Genomic DNA, 19659 nt, shown 5'->3' with positions numbered 1-19659 from the left:
ACTGTAACTTGCGATGATTATTGGTGCGGTTTTTTTTAATTGACGGAAATGGATAAAAGGCCGAAATGAAAAGAAAGTTCTTCGAAGAGTTTCTCTCATTTTCTTCATTCCGAATTAACTTCTCCGAAACGTCCTTCTTTGTGTCCAATTTTAATTTATGGGCCGATTTTTATTTTGTTGTAAAATTTTTTGGGCAAAAAGTAAAAACTTTTTTCTTAATATACTTAGAATCATAGGCTTTTTGATTTCTCAAGAGAAAAAAAAAATTATTTTTTCCACTGAGTTACGATTTTTCATATAACTTGTAAAGTCGTAACTCAGTGGAACAGAATGTTTGAATTTTTTTTTGATTGGGTTTTTTTTCGCTTTATTAGGATCAAAAGAGCTTATAATTTGGTTCAGAAAAGTAGAAACATACCAAAAAGTGAAGTTAACAACAAAATAAAAATTCGCCCTTTTCACTCCGCGATTGGTGCAACTTTAAGCGAGATGGATATATAACTTCTCTCTTTCGCACATATAGAGGGATGTTAGTGCGATAGTGATAGATATAGGGTAAACATTTTAATTGCTGGTAGTTTTTAGTAGATATTTCTAAAACTTTTGTACTATGTTTTGCTAAATTTTCACTAAAACTATATATAGATTTGGACACATGGATAGTTTTAGCGTATTGGCAAAAAAATGAGTGGTAAAGGAATTCTGGCTGAGTGTGTGAACCGATTAGTTTTTTAAGTTTTGGTGTCGTTTTTTTTAAAAGAGATTTTCTATTTTATACTTAAAGGTACCTTCGGCGAGACGGGTATCGCGGTAATGGAGTTTTGTACCTTGTTTTCTAAAAGATGATTTATATTATCAAAATATTGATTTGTTGACGGAGTATTAAGTATTTTTACACATTACCTGAACATATTAAAGAGAAACAAATATAAAAACATATATCTATGTAAAAATCAGAATATATAAAAAAACATATTTTGCATGTTTAAGTTGACAGAAAACTGAATTCTGCTTACTTGAGATTTCTTGTGACAGCTGAATGTCATTTTTCTGTCAATTTGAACGAAAGCTTTGTTGATTTATAACTCAATACAAACAATTGTACCTAAAAAGTAGAAAAATGGAGTTTGAGAACCAATAGTAAATAAATGTTAAATTGTTTTTATTATTCTCGAATCACTTGCAAGACGAGCGTTTTATTTATAAGTCCCACTATTTACTTCCCTATATCCAATATATCTCGAAATCTTATATTATTTTGTCTAAGGCTCTAAATTTTATTATTCTAGAGTTTCAATTACTAAAAAAAAAAAATAATTTTAATTATGAGACGTGGTAGGTATCTATTACCTAAAATATTGACATAGATGATGAATGGCCGATATATATTATTATATTTTTTTGCGTTTCGATGCACGACCTGTGGCCCGTTTCTCGAAAGGTATGTACTAAAGGTAGGTACAAGCCTTGTAAGTATTACAAGTGTGTTGCCATGACAACCCATACGATTTGACAGTTCGCGCACTTGTAATACAAGGCTTGTACCTTTCGAGAAACGGGCCCCTGATGGGTGCGCTCTTTTCATGAAGATTTTAAGTAAATACGTAACAAAGCAAATATACACAGGACACAGGGAAATTAGGTAAGTACAGGTATATTTTACAATTTTAAATGTTAAATTAAAATAAAACAAGGTATGTATTAAAACATATTTACTGAAAAATGCTTTCATCATCCCATGTTTACCATTTTTATCAAAGCTTAAAATTAAATAAGCTTACAAAGATCAATATAATAAAAACTATTAAATTAGCCTTATTTTTACTAACGTATTTTTTTCGCCTTCTCTTTCTTCGTTTTTTCCTTACCATAAATCAAATAGGAAATCGTCCACTGAATGCGATAGAATATTAATAAAAGAAGGAAAATTATTAACATTGTCAGAGGGAAATATACCGTTCCATATAACTTCTTGAATATAGGGTATAACCATATTCCTCGCTCGATATAGGTGTAGACAAATCTGAAACAACGTTGGGCCAATTTTTACTCTGTTGTAAATTTCACAATTTTGTTTCGGGAATTTTCGTACTTTTTTACTCAGAATCATGAGCCTTTTCGATCCTGGTAGGAGACAAAAAATGTCCTAAAATTTTAATACATTTATTACTTTCCTCTGAGTTACGATCATACAAGTGCTATTAGTAGAGCGGCGAGAGGGTCTCGGAAAAAGTTGATGTGACTGGAGAGTATACTGCTGACAAGTGGTATCGTTCTGATCGGTAGATTTTACTGAGTACGAAATAATGACTTGTCGCATTCTCAGACTGTGGGGGGGTTAACTATGACGTCACAAAGATCGCGGTCCCGGGTTTCATTTTTTTGCCAATTTGTCTAGAACCCCTTATCCAATTTTGAAAAATGAGGTGTCAATTGAAAGCGTATAACATGCTGATTAAGATTTCTTATATGTGAAAAGTATAGTTTTGTTAGTTATTTTTTAATTAACAATAATGCAAAAAATACTTTTTTTTTCTCTTTTTTTGATTTTTGTGACTCAAAAAGGCAATGAAAACGGCCACTTAGCTAAAAAATATGTTGTATAAATCATTTAACTACATTATTAAGCTATCTGTTGCTTTTTAAATTTCTACGATCGGATAATAAATAAGCAAACTACAACCACATACCTGTAGGCGGGGAGTACCGCTTGACACGCGTTCCCATACATTCGGCGTCTATCAAATTACACCTCGCGCAAAATTCGTTTCAAGCAGATATACCTCTAATCTTATTCATCGTAACCTACCAATATTGGTATCATTTGAAAGGATAATTAAAGTACTTTAAGAAACAATGTCAATCATTTTCTTAAAATCAATAATCGCCAGTCTGCGGTGGTTACAAAGGAAAAAAGTGGGTATGCAATTTGACTGGTTTCCTAGGTTTGATACCCTAGACGAGTTTAAAAGGGGAGGTAAAGGTGACATATGGGTTTTTCTCTGGCCTAAAAGCTACACAGAGGGTCAGGGGAGAAAAAAACTAGGGTTTAAGTTTAGTTTTAAGTTATTTTTTCCTTTATTTGTTGATTTTATTGTGTTTAATTTTTTTGTAATTTTATCAAGGATACACGTTGGTTTCTTTTGCTAAAAGTTCACTTTTTTATGAGAAATGTTATGAATTTTATGGCATTTTCCGATAGAGACTAAAATTAACTTTCAAATAAAGCCAAATAGTCATACTTTTACTTATATAATATTAAGGGTATGGCTATGTATCAGTAGGCCACATAGTCATACTTTTACTTATATAATATTAAGGGTATGACTATGTATCAGTATGACTATGTGGCCTTATTTGAAAGTTAATTTTAGTCTCTATCGGAAAATGCCATGAAATTTATAACATTTCTCATAAAAAAGGGAATTTTCAGCAAAAGAAACCAACGTGTATCCTTGATAAAATTACAAAAAAATTAAACACAATAAAATCAACAAATAAAAGAAAAATTAACTTAAAACTAAACTTAAACCCTAGTTTTTTCTCCCCTGACCCTCTGTATAGCTTTTAGGCCAGAGAACAACCCATATGTCACCTTTACCTCCCCTTTTAAACTCGTCTAGGGTATCAAACCTAGGAAACCAGTCAAATTGCATACCCACTTTTTTCCTTTGTAACCACCGCAGACTGGCGATTATTGATTTTAAGAAAATGATTGACATTGTTTCTTAAAGTACTTTAATTGTACTTTCAAATGATACTAATATTGATAGGTTACGATGAATAAGATTAGAGGTATATCTGCTTGAAACGAATTTTGCGCGAGGTGTAACTTGATAGACGCCGAATGTATGGGAACGCGTGTCAAGCGGTACTCCCCGCCTACAGGTATGTGGTTGTAGTTTGCTTATTTATTATCCGATCGAAGAAATTTAAAAAGCAACAGATAGCTTAAGAGGCCGGTTCGATGGGTAAAAATTCAGTATCTGTCAAATTACCCCATTTACACACACTAACGCACGTCACACTGACCAACATACTTTTCGCACACTACCGCAATTTATTGGAAGAGGTCAGTGACCCTCATAGAGGAACTTAAGACAGGTCTATAGTTTTACTGAAGATCAGTTGTAACGTTACAATCCCATCAAAAACATTAATGTGAAATGTGAGCCAAGTTCAATATTATATAAGTATGCCTTGGTTGTTGACAATGTTGACGTAAACGACAAAATCATTGAGATCTAAAGGGTGCCAAGTTCAATGGCCAGTCCTCAATTTTTTTTATAACAATTGATAACATAAAATATCATTTCTTATGCATTCATTCGTTAACACACACACACAAAATAAACGTTACAAATAAGAAGACGTAAACAAGAAGACGATGCTACGAAATGGTCTAATCTTCCGATCAGACCATCCGGTGAAACAATCACGATAGGTCACAAAAATTATAGAAAACATACATTATAGAAAATTACAGAAGCATATAGATTATAGAAGCAAGTTACATTATATAAAAAAAAAACACAAATTATACTAGTACTACAGGATTTTTAACCTAAAACTGGTATTAAAAATATTACCACTTGTATCGTACCATCATATCGGGTCAGACACCGCTTGGCTGAACATTAAACCAGCTATTGCAACCAGCACGGGAAGCATGGTCGCGCGATAGACGATAAAATATCAGGCCGTCCCTATCGCACTATTAGTAAGTGCGATAGGGACGGCCAGATGTTTTATCATTTATCGCGCGACCATGCTTCCCGTGCTGCGCCACAGTGTAATGCTACGCTACGTGCATTAACGTGACAAACAAAACAAGTCGAAAGAACTGTAAATCACGCCTGTATCCCATAAAGGGGTAGGCAGAGCACATGAACTACTCAAATTTCAGTGCCACTCTGCTCAAATTTCAGTGCTACTCAAATTTCAGTGCCAAGGCAAAAAGGGGTTGAAAGACAACGAAAATTGTGACATTTCAGTGACAGGTTGCCAGCCTCTCGCCTACGCCACAATTTAACCCGTATCCCACAGTCGACTTCTACAACACACACGGGAAGAAAGGAGGTGGTGAAATTCTTGCAAAACTAAAATGGATTTTTATCAAATTACACACAAAATTATACATTTAACTACATAGGAGCAGCATAGCTACATAGGGCAGTTGGTAGTGACCCTGCCTGCTGCGCCGCGGTCCCGGTTTCGAATCCCGGTAAGGGCATTTATTTGTGTGATGAACACAGATATTTGTTCCTGAGTCATGGATGTTTTCTATGTATATAAGTATTTATATATTATATAGGTAATCTACAGGCAACTTGTGTCATGTATACAGGTTTCCTGGTTAAGTTGGTGGCTGTGCAAGTATTCTATAAGCTTTGTTTTGAAAGTGTGAATACTTTGCAGATTCCTCAAGGGCGGCGGAATGTTATTCCAACACTTCGAACTTTGGTATTTATAACTTCCTCAGAAAGCTGCCGAAGCGTGGCGTGGCGTCAGCAAATGGATTCAACATTGACGGCGGTCGCGAAGCTTAATACAAGATAACTTATTAAAAAGATATGCAGGCGATTTATACTTCAAGACTCCGAAGAGTAGACAAGCCAAATGAAGCTTACGACGATGCAGCATTTTGAGTAAATTATGCTGATTAAGGAAGGGAGTCACGTGGGCTCTCGATGGAATATTGAAACAGTAGCGCGCACATGCATTTTCCAAATGACATCTATTGAGTATGAAACCAATTACTAGGGCTAAAAAAATATGATTTTCCATATGTATTCGCAGTGCGCACTGATGACTATGCCGCAAGTTGGTATGCGATTGGAAGATATAACTAAAACATAGGTATGCGACCCGATATGGACCCGTTACAGGCACAAAGTATAAGTAAAATGTGCTAATAGAACCAGTTAAGTGAAAAAGTTTTTTTAGTAGAACTAAAGTTATAAAAAAATATCAGATTGTTTCCTTTATATTCACCTAATGTTATATATGCACATAATAATTATGTATGTCGCAAGTATCAATATAAGAGCCAAATTTAAGATGTTTATGTGAAATAGTTTTTGAGTTGTGAGGGCGCCCAAAGAGGCTCCAAATGGTTCGTGTAATATTACACACGAATCACACGATGCTGTCTGCCAGTTCGGTTACTTGAACTTGGCTTGACACGCTGCCGCGTGTTTAGACTGCGAACAGTGTCAATCTAGTGTTACCATATCACACGAATTCACTCCGATTATTTTTCAAAATTTATTTGTGCAAACACCATATAAAATCAAAATGTATTCTGTCCAACAAGTCTGTCAGTAAATAAGAACAAAGAAAACTATATGCGTCCTTTTCTTTAGGGTGCTAGAGAAAAGGATACCTATAGTTTTCTTTGTTCTTATTTACTGACAGACTTGTTGGCCAGAATACATTTTGACAGACTTGTTTGACAGAGTATAACTCTGGTCTAAAAAAAGTGCTTCGTTTATTCTAATTATAAAGCCTATTCCGCATGAATTAAAATAATAATTTTCGAAATTTAGTTAAAGTTGTCTGAATCTACGTGCATCGTGTGCAAACACCATTTAAAAAATATATTGAACATAAGAAAAATGTAATACTGATGCATATGTGTACGTATCTATACGTAGTTATAGGGCGCTTGTGCCGTTCAAGAACGAGTATTAAACTAGCTTGCGAATTAGACGGTTGTTTCACTTAAAACACCTCAGTGGCGAACGACGATTCTAAGTACCCGCGCAAAAGTGAAAAATGAAATGGCGTTTTTTGGAAATTTAACTAATTTCGACCACAAATCTGGCGAATGGCAGATTTTTCATAGCAAATTAAAGCAATTCTTTGTGGTGAATAAAGTTGTGGATGAAGAGGATAAGCGTGCCCTTTTATTCACTCACTTAACGGACGAAACCTACCGTTTGTTACGTAACTTGGCTCACCCAAAAGAATTGGAGGTTCTAGAATTCAAAGAGCTAGTGACAATACTCGATGGCCACTTCAAGAAAAAGCAGTGTACGTATGCGGACAAGGCCAAGTTTTATGCTGCGACGAGAGCACCAAGCGAGAGTTTAGGAGACTGGGCAGCGCGATTAAGAGGATTGGCAACTTATTGCAATTTTGGCGCGGCCTTGGAGGCGAATTTAGCTGATCGTTTCATCCTAGGCTTGGGCTCGGGGCCCGAGCGAGATAAGTTATTTGAAAAAACAGCTACTCTTTCAATGGCTGAGGCCCTGGAGATCGCAGAGAAAGCGGCGGTTGCTAGGGAAGCCAAGACGGAGATGGCGGCAACCATCAAAGAAGAGCCCGTATTTTATGGGGCTAGCGGGGGGCACGCAGGGCACGGTCGGGGCGGTTGGAGCAGGAAAGGGCGTCGCGACGGTAGCGGTGGCGGCGCTGGCAGCCGGCCGGCCGCAGGCGACCAGCGACCGCAAGATGATTCCCGATGTGCCGTGTGTGGAATGAGGAACCATGGTGAAGATAGTTGTCGTTACAAACGATATCGTTGCCAGAAATGTGGAGATATAGGACATTTGAAAAAAGTTTGTAAGGGCAAGATGTCTCGCGTAAACTGCATCGTGACCGAACGTGAGGAACATGGAACTGAGAGTGAAGGACCTGAGCAGTGTTGTAGGGAGTGCCAAATTTTTAATTTGAGGTATGTGACCAACATTAAACCAATTATTTTAGATGTAATTTTAGACGGGAAAAATTTATCTATGGAACTTGATTCCGGTTCAGGTGTAAGCGTCATTTCAGACAGTTTGTATTACGCAATGTTTTCGGAGTATGAATTACAAAAATGTGACCTAAAAATGTGTTTTTACACCGGCCATCAAATCTCGCCACTTGGCTGTTTCCAAATAGGGGCTACTTATAACAATAGAAACGAGAAAATTAATGTATTTGTTATAACTAACGGGGCCCGCCATTGCTCGGTCGAGATTTTATGGCCGCATTTGATTTGGTGATTACAACAAAAACAAACATAAATAGTATTAGCAGTGATAATGATGTTTACAAATTGTTAGAACAATATCCTGAAATTTGGCGCGATGAGCTCGGTTCGTTTAAGGAGTTCAAGGTCACCTTGCGGCTCAAGGAAAATTCGCATCCTAAGTTTTTTAAACCGCGGTCTGTACCGTTTGCCTTGAAAGCTAAGGTCGAGGAAGAATTGGATAGGTTAGTAACTTTAGGTATATTAGTTCCCGTGAACCACTCAAATTACGCTACGCCTATAGTACCTGTGCTTAAAGAAAATGGTAAAGTTCGGATAGCTGGTGATTTTTCCGTGACGTTGAATAAGGATCTGATAATTGACAAGTACCCGCTGCCGCGAATAGAGGAGGTTTTCGCCAAGTTAGGCGGAGGCGAACATTATAGCAAAATAGACCTTAAAAATGCATATAACCAATTTATATTGGATGACTCATCGCAGGAACTTACGACTATAAACACCTCGAAAGGGTTATTTAAATATACACGATTAGTGTATGGCCTGGCTAATGCGCCAGCAATTTTCCAAAGATGTATGGAAACCCTTCTCTCAGGTGTTGAAGGCGTAAGTTGCTGGCTTGATGACATTTGTGTAACAGGGCCCAATAAAAAAGTACATTTGGAAAGGTTAAATTTAGTTCTAAAAAGATTAAACGATGCGGGGCTACGTTTACAAAAGGAAAAATGCGAATTTTTCAAGACTAGTGTTACCTACTTAGGTTACGTTATTAGCAAAGAAGGTCTGCAAACATGTCCTACTAAGGTTGAGGCCATATTAAAGGCACGAGAACCAACAAACGTAACAGAAGTGCAGTCGTTTATAGGCTTAGTTAATTACTATAGAAACTTTATTCCTAATGCCTCGGCCTTAATGAGTCCCTTACACGAACTTTTACGTGCAGGAACTGAGTGGGAGTGGGGAGAGCGGCAGCGAGCCGCCATACGCGCGGTGCGCAGGGAGCTGGCGTCCGAGCGCGTGCTGGCGCACTTCGAGCCCAGCGCGCAGCTGGTGCTCAGCGCCGACGCCGGCCCGGGCGGCCTCGGCGCTCTGCTGGCGCAGAGGACCGCCGACGGCCAGGAGAGACCGCTGGCGTTCGCATCCCGCTCCCTCACCTCCAGCGAACGTAACTATAGTCAAATTCAGAAAGAGGCAGCAGCGTTGATATTCGCTGTAAAGCGTTTTCATCAATACCTATACGGCCGGAGTGAGCCATTTATTCTAAAAACTGACCATAGACCATTAGTTTCGATTTTCAATCCTAAAAACGGAATATCAGCAACGACAGCGCTACGTCTTCAGAGGTACGCTATTATACTATCTGCATATAACTATACTGTGCAATATATTTCTAGTAGTAACAATTTAGTAGCAGATTATTTCTCCCGCGCGCCCGTAGCGGACATGTGCAGTGATAGCGATAAGGAATTCGATTCATTATGTGCACTAAATTTTTTAGATTCGGTATCTTCGGCGGTAACTGCGCAAGAAATTAAAAAAGCTACCGAAGCCGATTCAATTCTTAAAACGGTAATTAAATATATGAACAAGGGTTGGCCGCGTAAAATTAAATGTAAATCGGTCCAACCTTATTATAATTGCAGAAGTGATTTACAATTCGAAAATGGATCTTTATTACGAGGGCATAAGGTCGTAATTCCATTATCACTTAGAGATCGCATGTTAAATGAATTGCATAACACGCACTTAGGTATAGTTAAAATGAAATGCAACGCGCGCAGTAGGATGTGGTGGCCGGGTATCGACCAGGATATCGAGCGCTGCGCGGGCGCCTGCATGGCCTGCGTGGCGCTGCGGCCGGCGCCCCCGCGGGAGCCGCCGGCGCCGTGGCCGCGCGCGCCCCACCCCTGGCACCGGGTACACATCGACTATATGACGATAGGGCAAAAGGTATACTTAATTGTAGTCGATTCGTATAGTAAATGGGTGGATTGTATATTTATGCAAAATGGTACTAGCACACAATCGTTAATAGCAAAATTAAAGTACATTTTCTCTTTATTCGGTTTACCTAAAGTTTTAGTATCCGATAATGATGTGAAAATTCATTGCGCCGAATTTAAGTCATTTTGTTCTAACAATGGTATAAAATATATGAATTCGCCAGTATATCACGCAAATAGCAACGGCCAGGCTGAAAACTCGGTGCGCACGTGTAAAAGAATGCTAAAATACATATTAAGGGAAAATATATCATCAATGTACGACATACATGAGAAATTGTTAAATTACTTGTTTGTATATAGGAATACTGTGCACTATACTACCGGTGAAACGCCGGCTAAACTTATGTTCGGCCGGGAGCTAAGAACTCGCCTCGATTTAATAATACCTACAGACAGTAGTAATACTGCCGACGCGGAAGATAACAGTATAGCAACAGCTGTTTGCACGCATAGGCGAATATTTCAAGTAAATGAAAAAGTTTGGGCCCGTTGGTACAGTGCAAGGAAGGAAACTTGGGAGTTAGGTATAATTAAACAAAAAATAGGAAATAAAATGTTTCAAGTATATGTAAGCAAATACGATTCGTTATGTATAAGGCATGTAGATCAACTTCTGAAATATAAAGGTAAACACCTTGATAATTTGATTCAAGGGGAGAATAATGTTATTCGCGACCCTGTGCCATTGCCTTCATTTCCTTACCCCTCTATTTCGAGCAGTCTGCCAAATTTACCTACCAGTTCCGCAGGGGACGGTGCACCTCTCCCCTCCGCTGGTACAATTGTGGAGGAAAAGAGTGATGAGGTTAGTAAGGAGATAAGAGCCGAGTGCGAGGGCGAGAGCGGGCCGTCTGCGCACGAGCCCCCCGCCGCCGCCGCGTCCCCGGCGTCGCCCCCGCGCGCAGCCGCACCAAGTGAACCTGGTACGTCTGTAGGCGAGAGCGAGAGCCAGGTGCGACATAACTTACGGCCCAGGAAAAAAGTAGATTATAAGATTTAGTCTTAAGTTTTGTTATTATTCATAACTATCGTTTTAAAATAGTAGTGGAGGAGTGATGCATATGTGTACGTATCTATACGTAGTTATAGGGCGCTTGTGCCGTTCAAGAACGAGTATTAAACTAGCTTGCGAATTAGACGGTTGTTTCACTTAAAACACCTCAAATACACTTATTTAATGCATTACTTTTTTAATGCATGTCTGTCAAAGCAGAGATATATGATATAAAATAATTACTCGAACAGAAAATCTAAACAATTAAACATCAATTAAAAAAAAAAATCAAACGAAAGCATTTATTACTACTTGACAGAACAATTTTGTGATAAGAGAATGGCAGAACAATTAATAAAATCGCCATTTACGTAAATAATCGTTTATAGAATATAATTATAATGATTAATTCTGTTAGTTTTTTCATACGCCACACTGAATGTCTCTTCGCGGAAGAAAATGTGTCACGCATACACTGACACACTAAATAGTGTGACCAGTATAATGAAAATAAAGTCCAACGAGTTAAAATTAATTTTAAAACTTTTTCATTTTAATAAAGTTTAGAAGACAAAAAAATACCTAAATTGCTTATAATTCTATCAAAGTAACATATATTTTTTAATTTCTCAACAATAATAAGTCGTAAACAACAAAAAAAGACAATTTTAAATCGAGACTCTTTCACACGTCACAATATTTATTTACCTTATTACTTTTGAACACATTCATAGCACTGGCAATCTTTTTGTATCCTTATATGACTTCTAGTGTCAAAAACAAATGTCATTGGAGCAAATTTGGCGACACGTCTGCTCTGAACGAGCTCGATCGAGCGTCTGAGTCCATAGAATCTGTTCGCAGTTTTGACGTTTGTATGGAAAATTTACGAAAGTTTATATTCAACATTGATTTTATTCGTTCTCTTTGTGAGGAAAAATATGAAAAGGTAATAATTCTGTAGTCCAGTTATGTAGCTTATAGAATAACATTATTTTAAAACTAAAAGACGGTCGTACATATTCAAATTTATCAAGATGCCGACAGCAGCCAACCGCATTTTAGTTACAATTTTAAGTAAGTATATATCTAAAATTGGAAGTGTTTCCTGATTTATATTACACACTATTTTGCATACACATACTTAAAGTTTATAATTATCAAGAAAGCCTTTTGTTTGCCTAAAAAGTTTTCGAAGTAATTGCCATTTGATTCGAAGTATTTTCAGACAGAAATTGATTTCGTTTAACTTCCATTTACTGTATTTTAGTAGCATAATAATACACATGTAAACTACTGAATTTTTAGTTTAGGATATAAATAATGCGACGACATCAATTCTAGCAGTCTAAAGCATACAGAATTGAGCTGAGCTCACTCAGACGTGACCACTATTTGCGGGTTTTCTTAAACGAGCGTCAGGAAAACACTCATAATTAATTCAGGGAGTAACTTTTCCTTGATGTCAACTACTGATTTTGTAGATAAGAAGACGCGCTATTTAAAACAAGTACTGTTCTTATCAATAAGTATATACTGAGACTAAAACCAGACGTAGAAAACTACCAATTTTGCGATTTTCTACTTTTTGACATTGACGGACTCTTAAACCCTGTTCAATACTCATACATAACAAACTCACACCTGAATTCCAAAACGGGTAGACAAAGCACACGAAACTGCACTTAGCAATCAACAATTTTTGTTTTTTTGTTTGGCCTACTGGTTCACTAGCAGAGAATGCCATATTTAAGTCCGTCTTTTGTAGCTGTATATTTTTTGTTGTGCAATAAAGTTTAAATAAATGTTTTTAGTGAGAGTTGTTTAATAGGAAATAATCGAATGTTTTATTTGCTTTCCAAATAAATAAAATAAATAAATAAAAATAAATACTCACACTCCCAAATACACCAACATATAAACCACCAGATGCGCGACATTCTTCACGTGGGACCGGGGTTCGAATCTCGGCTGTAGCAATACCTCCCACAGCGCTGTGGGTACTATAGCTGTGTGCATGATGTGGTTAGATGTGGGGGTGAGGACTTTGTCTATGAAGGCGGGGAAAATGAGGCTCCTGTCGTAGAGGAAAAGGGTCCAGAAAACTGTGAACACGAGCTGTGGAGAAAGAAATAACGTTTTTCATAATTTATTTGAAATTTGAAAGTGGAAAAAGTTGTGTTTTGAGCGAAACTTGAACTCATCTCATCGCCTCTGGATTGATACTCCAGCGCTCTGCCAATGGAGCCACCAAGATCTCATCCTTATTTCGAGAATCTTTACCCAGTAGCGACATATGTGCTAACATGTGTTTAAAAACTTTTTTCCTATACATATATATTTTTTTAGTACATAATTATGGTGCTTTTTTACGCCCTAGTGCGAGAAGTGGTTAATTTCCTGTCAGGTCGAAACTTCGGACTCTTCGGAGGGCCATCTGTACTGAAAAACGTCGTACGATACACGTGCGATAAAGAAATTTGTAACTCGTGTCGATTAAAATCACTCTCTTTGTTGTCGTGTTTGGTATGGTATCTCTACATCCCTTCAAATGTTTGGGGAGTCTAAATGACAGTGTCTGGTCTGCCAGTGTGGTAGAGCTTCTAGTAATTGATACTTAACAGAGCAGCCGGCCATAGTAGAGCGGCCAATATGGTATTTCTACATCCCTTCTTTATCCTTTTAATAAGTCGATAGCATATAGTAGTTCTCGAGATATTTAGAAATGTGACAGACAGACAAACAGACCGAAAGAGCAACGACATAAGGGTTCCTTTTGTACCTTTTTGATACAGAACCCTAAAAATGACAGTGTCTTGTGGTAGATCTACTAATCACAACTTACCAATGCAACCGGCCATAGTAGAGCGGCAAACATGGTATCTCTACATCCCTTCAAATGTTTGAAGAGTCTATATGACAGTGTGTCGTGGTAGAGCTACTAGTCACATTAATCTACCAGAGTAGCGGGCTATAGTAGAGCAGCAAACATGGTAACTCTACATATCTTCAAATGTTTGAGGAGTCTATATGACAGTGTCTCGTGGTAGAGCTACTAATCACAACTTACCAGTGTAGCTGGCCATAGTAGAGCGGCAAATATGGTATCTCTACATCCCTTCAAATGTTTGGGGAGACTATAGTTCTTTACATTGCTATTTTTTATTATGAGGATTTCACAGCTCAGGCCGATTATGGCGTAAATCATGTGGAGGAACTGAAAAATAACGAGGTAAATTAGAAATAATTTAGCAAAATATTAATATAGTATATATTGACGTAGGGAACAAATCAAATTATTTTATTAAATATTTTTTTGATTTTTTCATCTCTCATTCATATATTAGGATTCATATAGCAGGTGCAAGCACAGATTGCTCGGCCTTAGAGTTGGTCAAAGGCGCCTAGCCTTCAGAGATAACATACACTAGAGAAATTTCGACGGGTACCACGGCGGTCGGGGTGGTGGTAGCCGCGATAGCTGGAGACCCGGGTTCGATTTCCGGCTTCGCCACCAGTGGGCTTGATCGCTTTTTCTTTATTGTATGGTATCTATTTCAGTTTATAATATATATATTTAAAAAAAAAAACATGTATTCCATTAGCAGATATCGCAATTTTGGTAGACACACCTGCGAATACAGACAGAGTGCCATAAATATCTATAGAGAACTTGTCAGTCGCTTTCGTAAAACTAGAACCTACGCAAAATCTTGGGATTAGTTGTCAAAGCGAACCCCAGGCTCTCATGAGCCGCGGTGAATGCCGGGATAACGCAAAGAGGATGTTGATGATGACAAAACTTTATTGCCTGTTTGTACATTGAGGTGTGCATTGTCGCGGTAAAGGAATTTATATGACCGAAGTACTCCTAAGCCAACTGGAATAATTAATTAGGATTAATAACAAAATGAGCCTTAACCGTTTCTGTGCGGATGACACGCCTGCCGTGTCATAGAGGTTTTTTACGTGATGCGTATGACACGCCGGGCGTGTCATACCAGCCGCCACAGCGTCAAGTTTTCGAAAATGGAACACGCAACAAATCGATTGATCATTTACCGAGAAAACACATGTACGGATTCCTTTATTTCTATCATGCACCGAAATTGCTGGAAAACTTACGCTGTTTGTTTCATCATCCCGGCATTTGGCATGGCTCATGGGAGCCTGGGGTCCACTTTGACAACTAATCCCAAGATTTGGCGTAGACACTAGTTTTACGAAAGCGACTGCCATCTGACCTTCCAACCCGAAGGCATTATTGGAATTAGTCCGGTTTCCTCAAGATCTTTTCCTTCACCGAAAAGCGACTGGCAAATATCAAATGACAATTCGCACATACGTTCCGAAAAACTCATTGGTGCAAGCCGGGGTTCGAACCCGCGACCTTATGGCATTAAATCCGCCTTTTGTACTTTACGGCATTATTTTGTGCGATAAAGGTAAAAAATTAAAGTGCCAAGATTTGGTTGACCGTCATTTGTAGTAATATAAAATCTAAAAAATAAAGTAATGCTCACGAAAGTCCAACAAGTAAAATATCTTCTTCTCGTCTCCCCAAATAGCCTCACTCTTTTATCTTCTAGAACGTCCTCCGTTAAATGCATTCCCACGTACACTAAATTGCCGATGTGCATAGTTAGTGTGGTCACGTAACCGAGGATCCGGAGGTAGCCTAGTTTCGACATTATGCTAAAATATAAAAAAAAAAAATAAGTAGGTAAGTATTAATATGAAAGAGATATTAGGTTACCTAATTTATGTTAAACGTAATACAATGCACGTGCGAATAGTAATTCACTAGTGACTATGCTAGTCGAGATATCACTCGTTACCAATATGCCCTTTTCCGCACTTGTATCGAAAAATTTCAAAGTCTAGGATGGAAAATGTGGCCTCCGTTTGCAAGAAGGCTGTCTTAGGTAGGTTTCTAAAGTTAGGAAGGTAAATATATATTTATTTATTTGAGTATGGGCTACTTTCCTACTAGTCAAATCACTTTTTTTTAATAGAGCTGTCAAAACGATTTGCTAAATAGAAATAATAGAAAACAAGTAATTATGTGTATAATTTTAAGTACAGGAAACATGGTACCCACAACACAATCTATATTAACTATGTACCTAGTCAATTTGTGTAATAATCTAAGAATTTCCAATAATATTTATTAATTTATTCATGACCAATTCATGACACTCAGACAACAGTCACGTCAATTTTGTTAAGACACGGCGGTCAAAGGGTTAAACCGGTTTTACAAGTTGCTTGCTTGGTCATAGACAAGTTTAAGTCTAATTCCAGTTAATTTTTAATATTTTGACAGTTCATTGTAGTTTTAAACGTTTTAAATCGATTTATAATGTGGATTTCTATCTCTCCTCATAATGTAATAAGGACTTTTTTATCAGAATTTTTGTGTGTTTTAATGCAAACGAGGCAAGCCAGGCAAGAAACTTTCGGAAATGGAAATCCACAAAGGTATTAACATTGAAAATTTAATAATATTTTTCAAAAATCTCATGGTTATTAACAAAAGTTGATAAATAATCTACAATTAGGTGAAATCTAGTTATTATTTAATTATCTATGAATTACATTCATTTATCTACGCCTATCCAAGCCTATCAAAATCGATATAAATTACACGGTCTTTATCTATTATGACCCAAATACTCATTAATAACATTACAAAAAGAGTTTTACCATATCACAGTATTTCACTTCACTAAAAGCCATAGACAATTCAAAGTTTGTTACCTTTTTAAAAATCCTCTACACACTAAAATAAAAACTAAAACATGTCTACACTACGTCAAGTAAAACATGATACTGGCCAACATAACGGAACTGCCGACCACTTTAGAACGAACTAACGCTTCGTTCAAATTTCGAACACTAGTGGGCCTACCGCGACACACGTTCAAAATCTTGGCCCCTTTCACACTTACATACGAATGTACAAGTATGACGTACTTAGAACATCGTTCGTGGTAGGCCTTTGACTGAGCGTCAGCCTTCTTATTCACACATACGTAGGTATAGCAAGAGCGATAGAGATAGTAATAAGACTTTAACTTGTCAGTTTGATTCGTGTTCGATTTTCGAATCGAGTAGCTCAATTTATGCTGGTTGATTCTCAGTATTCTCAGGCACCATAAGAGCATAAGTCAAACGCTTATTTTATTATGATTATGAACTTAATATACTGAAAGACTAGGTGTATTTTTGAATGTGTCACATTATCGTGAAGGGTTCACGTATGATAACTGTATGTCGTTCCAAATTCAAAAAGACGTATCTTTTTAAAAAAAGTTGTAGTTTTTAAGGCATTTTGAAAATAAACTGAGTATGCGCTGTCAATATTCGGTTATATTACAAAACGGTAGAGTTTATATTTGAATGGGTGTAGTTTTAGATTTTTAAAACCCGTTGCGTATGATAATGAATGTGTTATATTCATATTCATATTCATATTCATATTTATTGATATTGCATATTTATACATTACACGTCAGAAACATAAACATTCAGTTACAGTGAGTTAAGGCTGCGTGCCCACCAGATATGTGTAAGATTGCAAGTAGCGAATCACTAAACGTTTTATAGGTTCTTAATTAACTATTGTCAATAGATTGACAATAATTACTTACCATAAAAAATTTCGATGGCCAAATACGATAAGTTCTTCAAATAAATTGAAATTGTACTGTACATACAGCTGACAAATATAACGCTTATATATGTTGTATAAAAATAAAAACCAAAATACTGTAATAAATAGCTGAAATAAAATTAAAATAAATAGCACAAATATTCAAAGATTCAGGAGACAAAGGAACATTAAATTGATAAAGAAATGATAATTACTATGCAGTTTATTCTTGTTTGTGTTCATTTGAAGTATTCACACTATACAGGGTGCTCGTGAACATTGCGAGAGATTTTAACAGCATATTCCTGATCCCATTTTAAGACTAAAATGCAACTAAAATGTCATACATACTCTTGCCCAGACTCAGAGTTAAGTATTACCACAGCAATTCCCGTCAACTTTGTACAAAAATTAAGGGAAAAGTTAAATTTGTTTTTATTAATTCCTATTTTGTTACCAAGATTTTGTTGATGAATTGAGATTTTATTAAGTTTTATTTCGTCATTAAGGTTCTCTAGTATCTATATTTTCTTAATTATAACAATTATCCTGTATATATCTTACGAAAGTCGAATTATATCACTAAATGTTGGTAACAAAATAGGATCAATTAAAATTTGCTGACGTGGCATTGTACAAAGTTGACGGGAATTGCTGACCAATTGAAAAAAAAATATATTTTCTTACTGTTGCTCAGTACCCGAGGGTTTTTTACCGACGTTGATGCTATTATGGAGAATCGTCTCACTATCCTCATTGATAGGATGTCAAAAAACCGGCCAAGAGCTTGTCGGGCCACGCTCAGTTTAGGGTTCCGTAGTTTTCCGTATTTTTCTCAAAAACTACTGAACCTATCAAGTTCAAAACAATTTTCCTAGAAAATCTTTATAAAGTTGCCTACCGGTAGAGCACATGAAACTACTAAAAGTCTCAGTGCCACTCTTGGCAATTAAAGGGTTGAAAGGAAACGAAAATTGTGACATTGCCCGTGTGGTGACGGGTTAAGAATTTCACCACCCCCTTTCTTCCTGTGGGTGTCGTAGAAGTCGACTGTGGGATATGGGTTAAATTGTGGCGTAGGCGGAGGCTGGCAACCTGTCACTGCAATGTCACATTCAAAAATACATGTAAAAAAAACATTTTTTTTTTGTTTTCCTCATCTGTATAAAAAAACTCTTTTGTCTTTTGGCCTCAGAAATGCGTGGCTAAAATCTCTCGAGCACCGTGTAGTCCGTGTATAAGCATGTAAATAAGTTACCTACCTATTTGTGTATTTTTTTTAATTTAACAATAAAAAACAACTTACCAGACAAAATGTCCACAGTAAAACAGTGAACACAGTATCGTAACTCACCAAGTTCAATAACCGTCTGTACCGCCATAACAGTTTTCTATAACGCCATAACCACCTTCTATATCGATATAACCATCTTCTATAACGCCAAAGAGTTAACATCACTAACGACACATAATTTTTTTTGTATGTGAGCCATTTTTTTCATAGTTATTCCCCCACTTTTTTGTAACATGGCTGTTTTTTACGCTATTCATACACAGAATCGCGAGGTCTTTCGATCCTGATAGGACTTGCAGGCGTCCATAGGTTACGGTGACCGCTTTCCATCAGGCGGACCGTATACCTGTTTGCCACCGACGTGGTATAACGAAAAAAATGTCCCAAGATTTCCATAAATTTATCAAGCCTTCCACACCCCCATACAAAATGTATGAAAAAATGGTAACGAAAAGGGAAAAAAATCTTGGGACACTTTTTTCCTCCTATTAGGATTGAAAGAGCTCGCGATTCTGAGTGGAAACCACATGTGGCGTGGGGCGGACAACTTTGAAAAAAAAAATGGCCCATGTGCGCGACAAACTTTCTATTTCACTTTTCATGCGATTTTCAGTAAACTTAACAATGATTTAACTTTTGGATTTTTTGTCATTATTATTAAATTTATTGACTTGACTTTTATAACTCTTATAAGCAGAACCCAGAATTTTCGTACCGTTTTAAACTGTTATAGGT

The 19659-nt window shown here is 37.0% G+C and overlaps 2 protein-coding genes across 3 annotated transcripts; one reads left to right on the top strand and one right to left on the bottom strand.

Moving 5' to 3' along the window:
* Positions 1–1697: 1697 nt before the first annotated feature.
* Positions 1698–17748, bottom strand: LOC125238806 (androgen-dependent TFPI-regulating protein-like). Of its 2 annotated transcripts, none has more exons than XM_048146249.1 (5): positions 17629–17748; positions 15499–15670; positions 14046–14192; positions 12873–13093; positions 1698–2023 (listed from the first exon to the last, which is right to left on the bottom strand). In XM_048146249.1, the coding sequence occupies exons 2-5, from the start codon at positions 15664–15666 to the stop codon at positions 1825–1827; spliced, it is 735 nt and encodes a 244-aa protein (XP_048002206.1). In that variant the 5' UTR covers positions 15667–15670; positions 17629–17748; the 3' UTR covers positions 1698–1824. The 2 variants fall into 2 exon arrangements, with proteins under 2 accessions (XP_048002206.1, XP_048002205.1); XM_048146248.1 differs by lacking the exon at positions 17629–17748 and adding an exon at positions 16736–16841.
* Positions 6719–10288, top strand: LOC125238805. The gene is made up of 2 exons (XM_048146247.1): positions 6719–7678; positions 8919–10288. The coding sequence occupies exons 1-2, from the start codon at positions 6783–6785 to the stop codon at positions 8923–8925; spliced, it is 903 nt and encodes a 300-aa protein (XP_048002204.1). The 5' UTR covers positions 6719–6782; the 3' UTR covers positions 8926–10288.
* Positions 17749–19659: the final 1911 nt, after the last annotated feature.

Source organism: Leguminivora glycinivorella, chromosome 24, assembly GCF_023078275.1.
Source record: "Leguminivora glycinivorella isolate SPB_JAAS2020 chromosome 24, LegGlyc_1.1, whole genome shotgun sequence".
Classification (NCBI taxonomy): Eukaryota; Metazoa; Arthropoda; class Insecta; order Lepidoptera; family Tortricidae; genus Leguminivora; species Leguminivora glycinivorella.
This window is presented reverse-complemented; position numbering and strand designations above follow the sequence as displayed.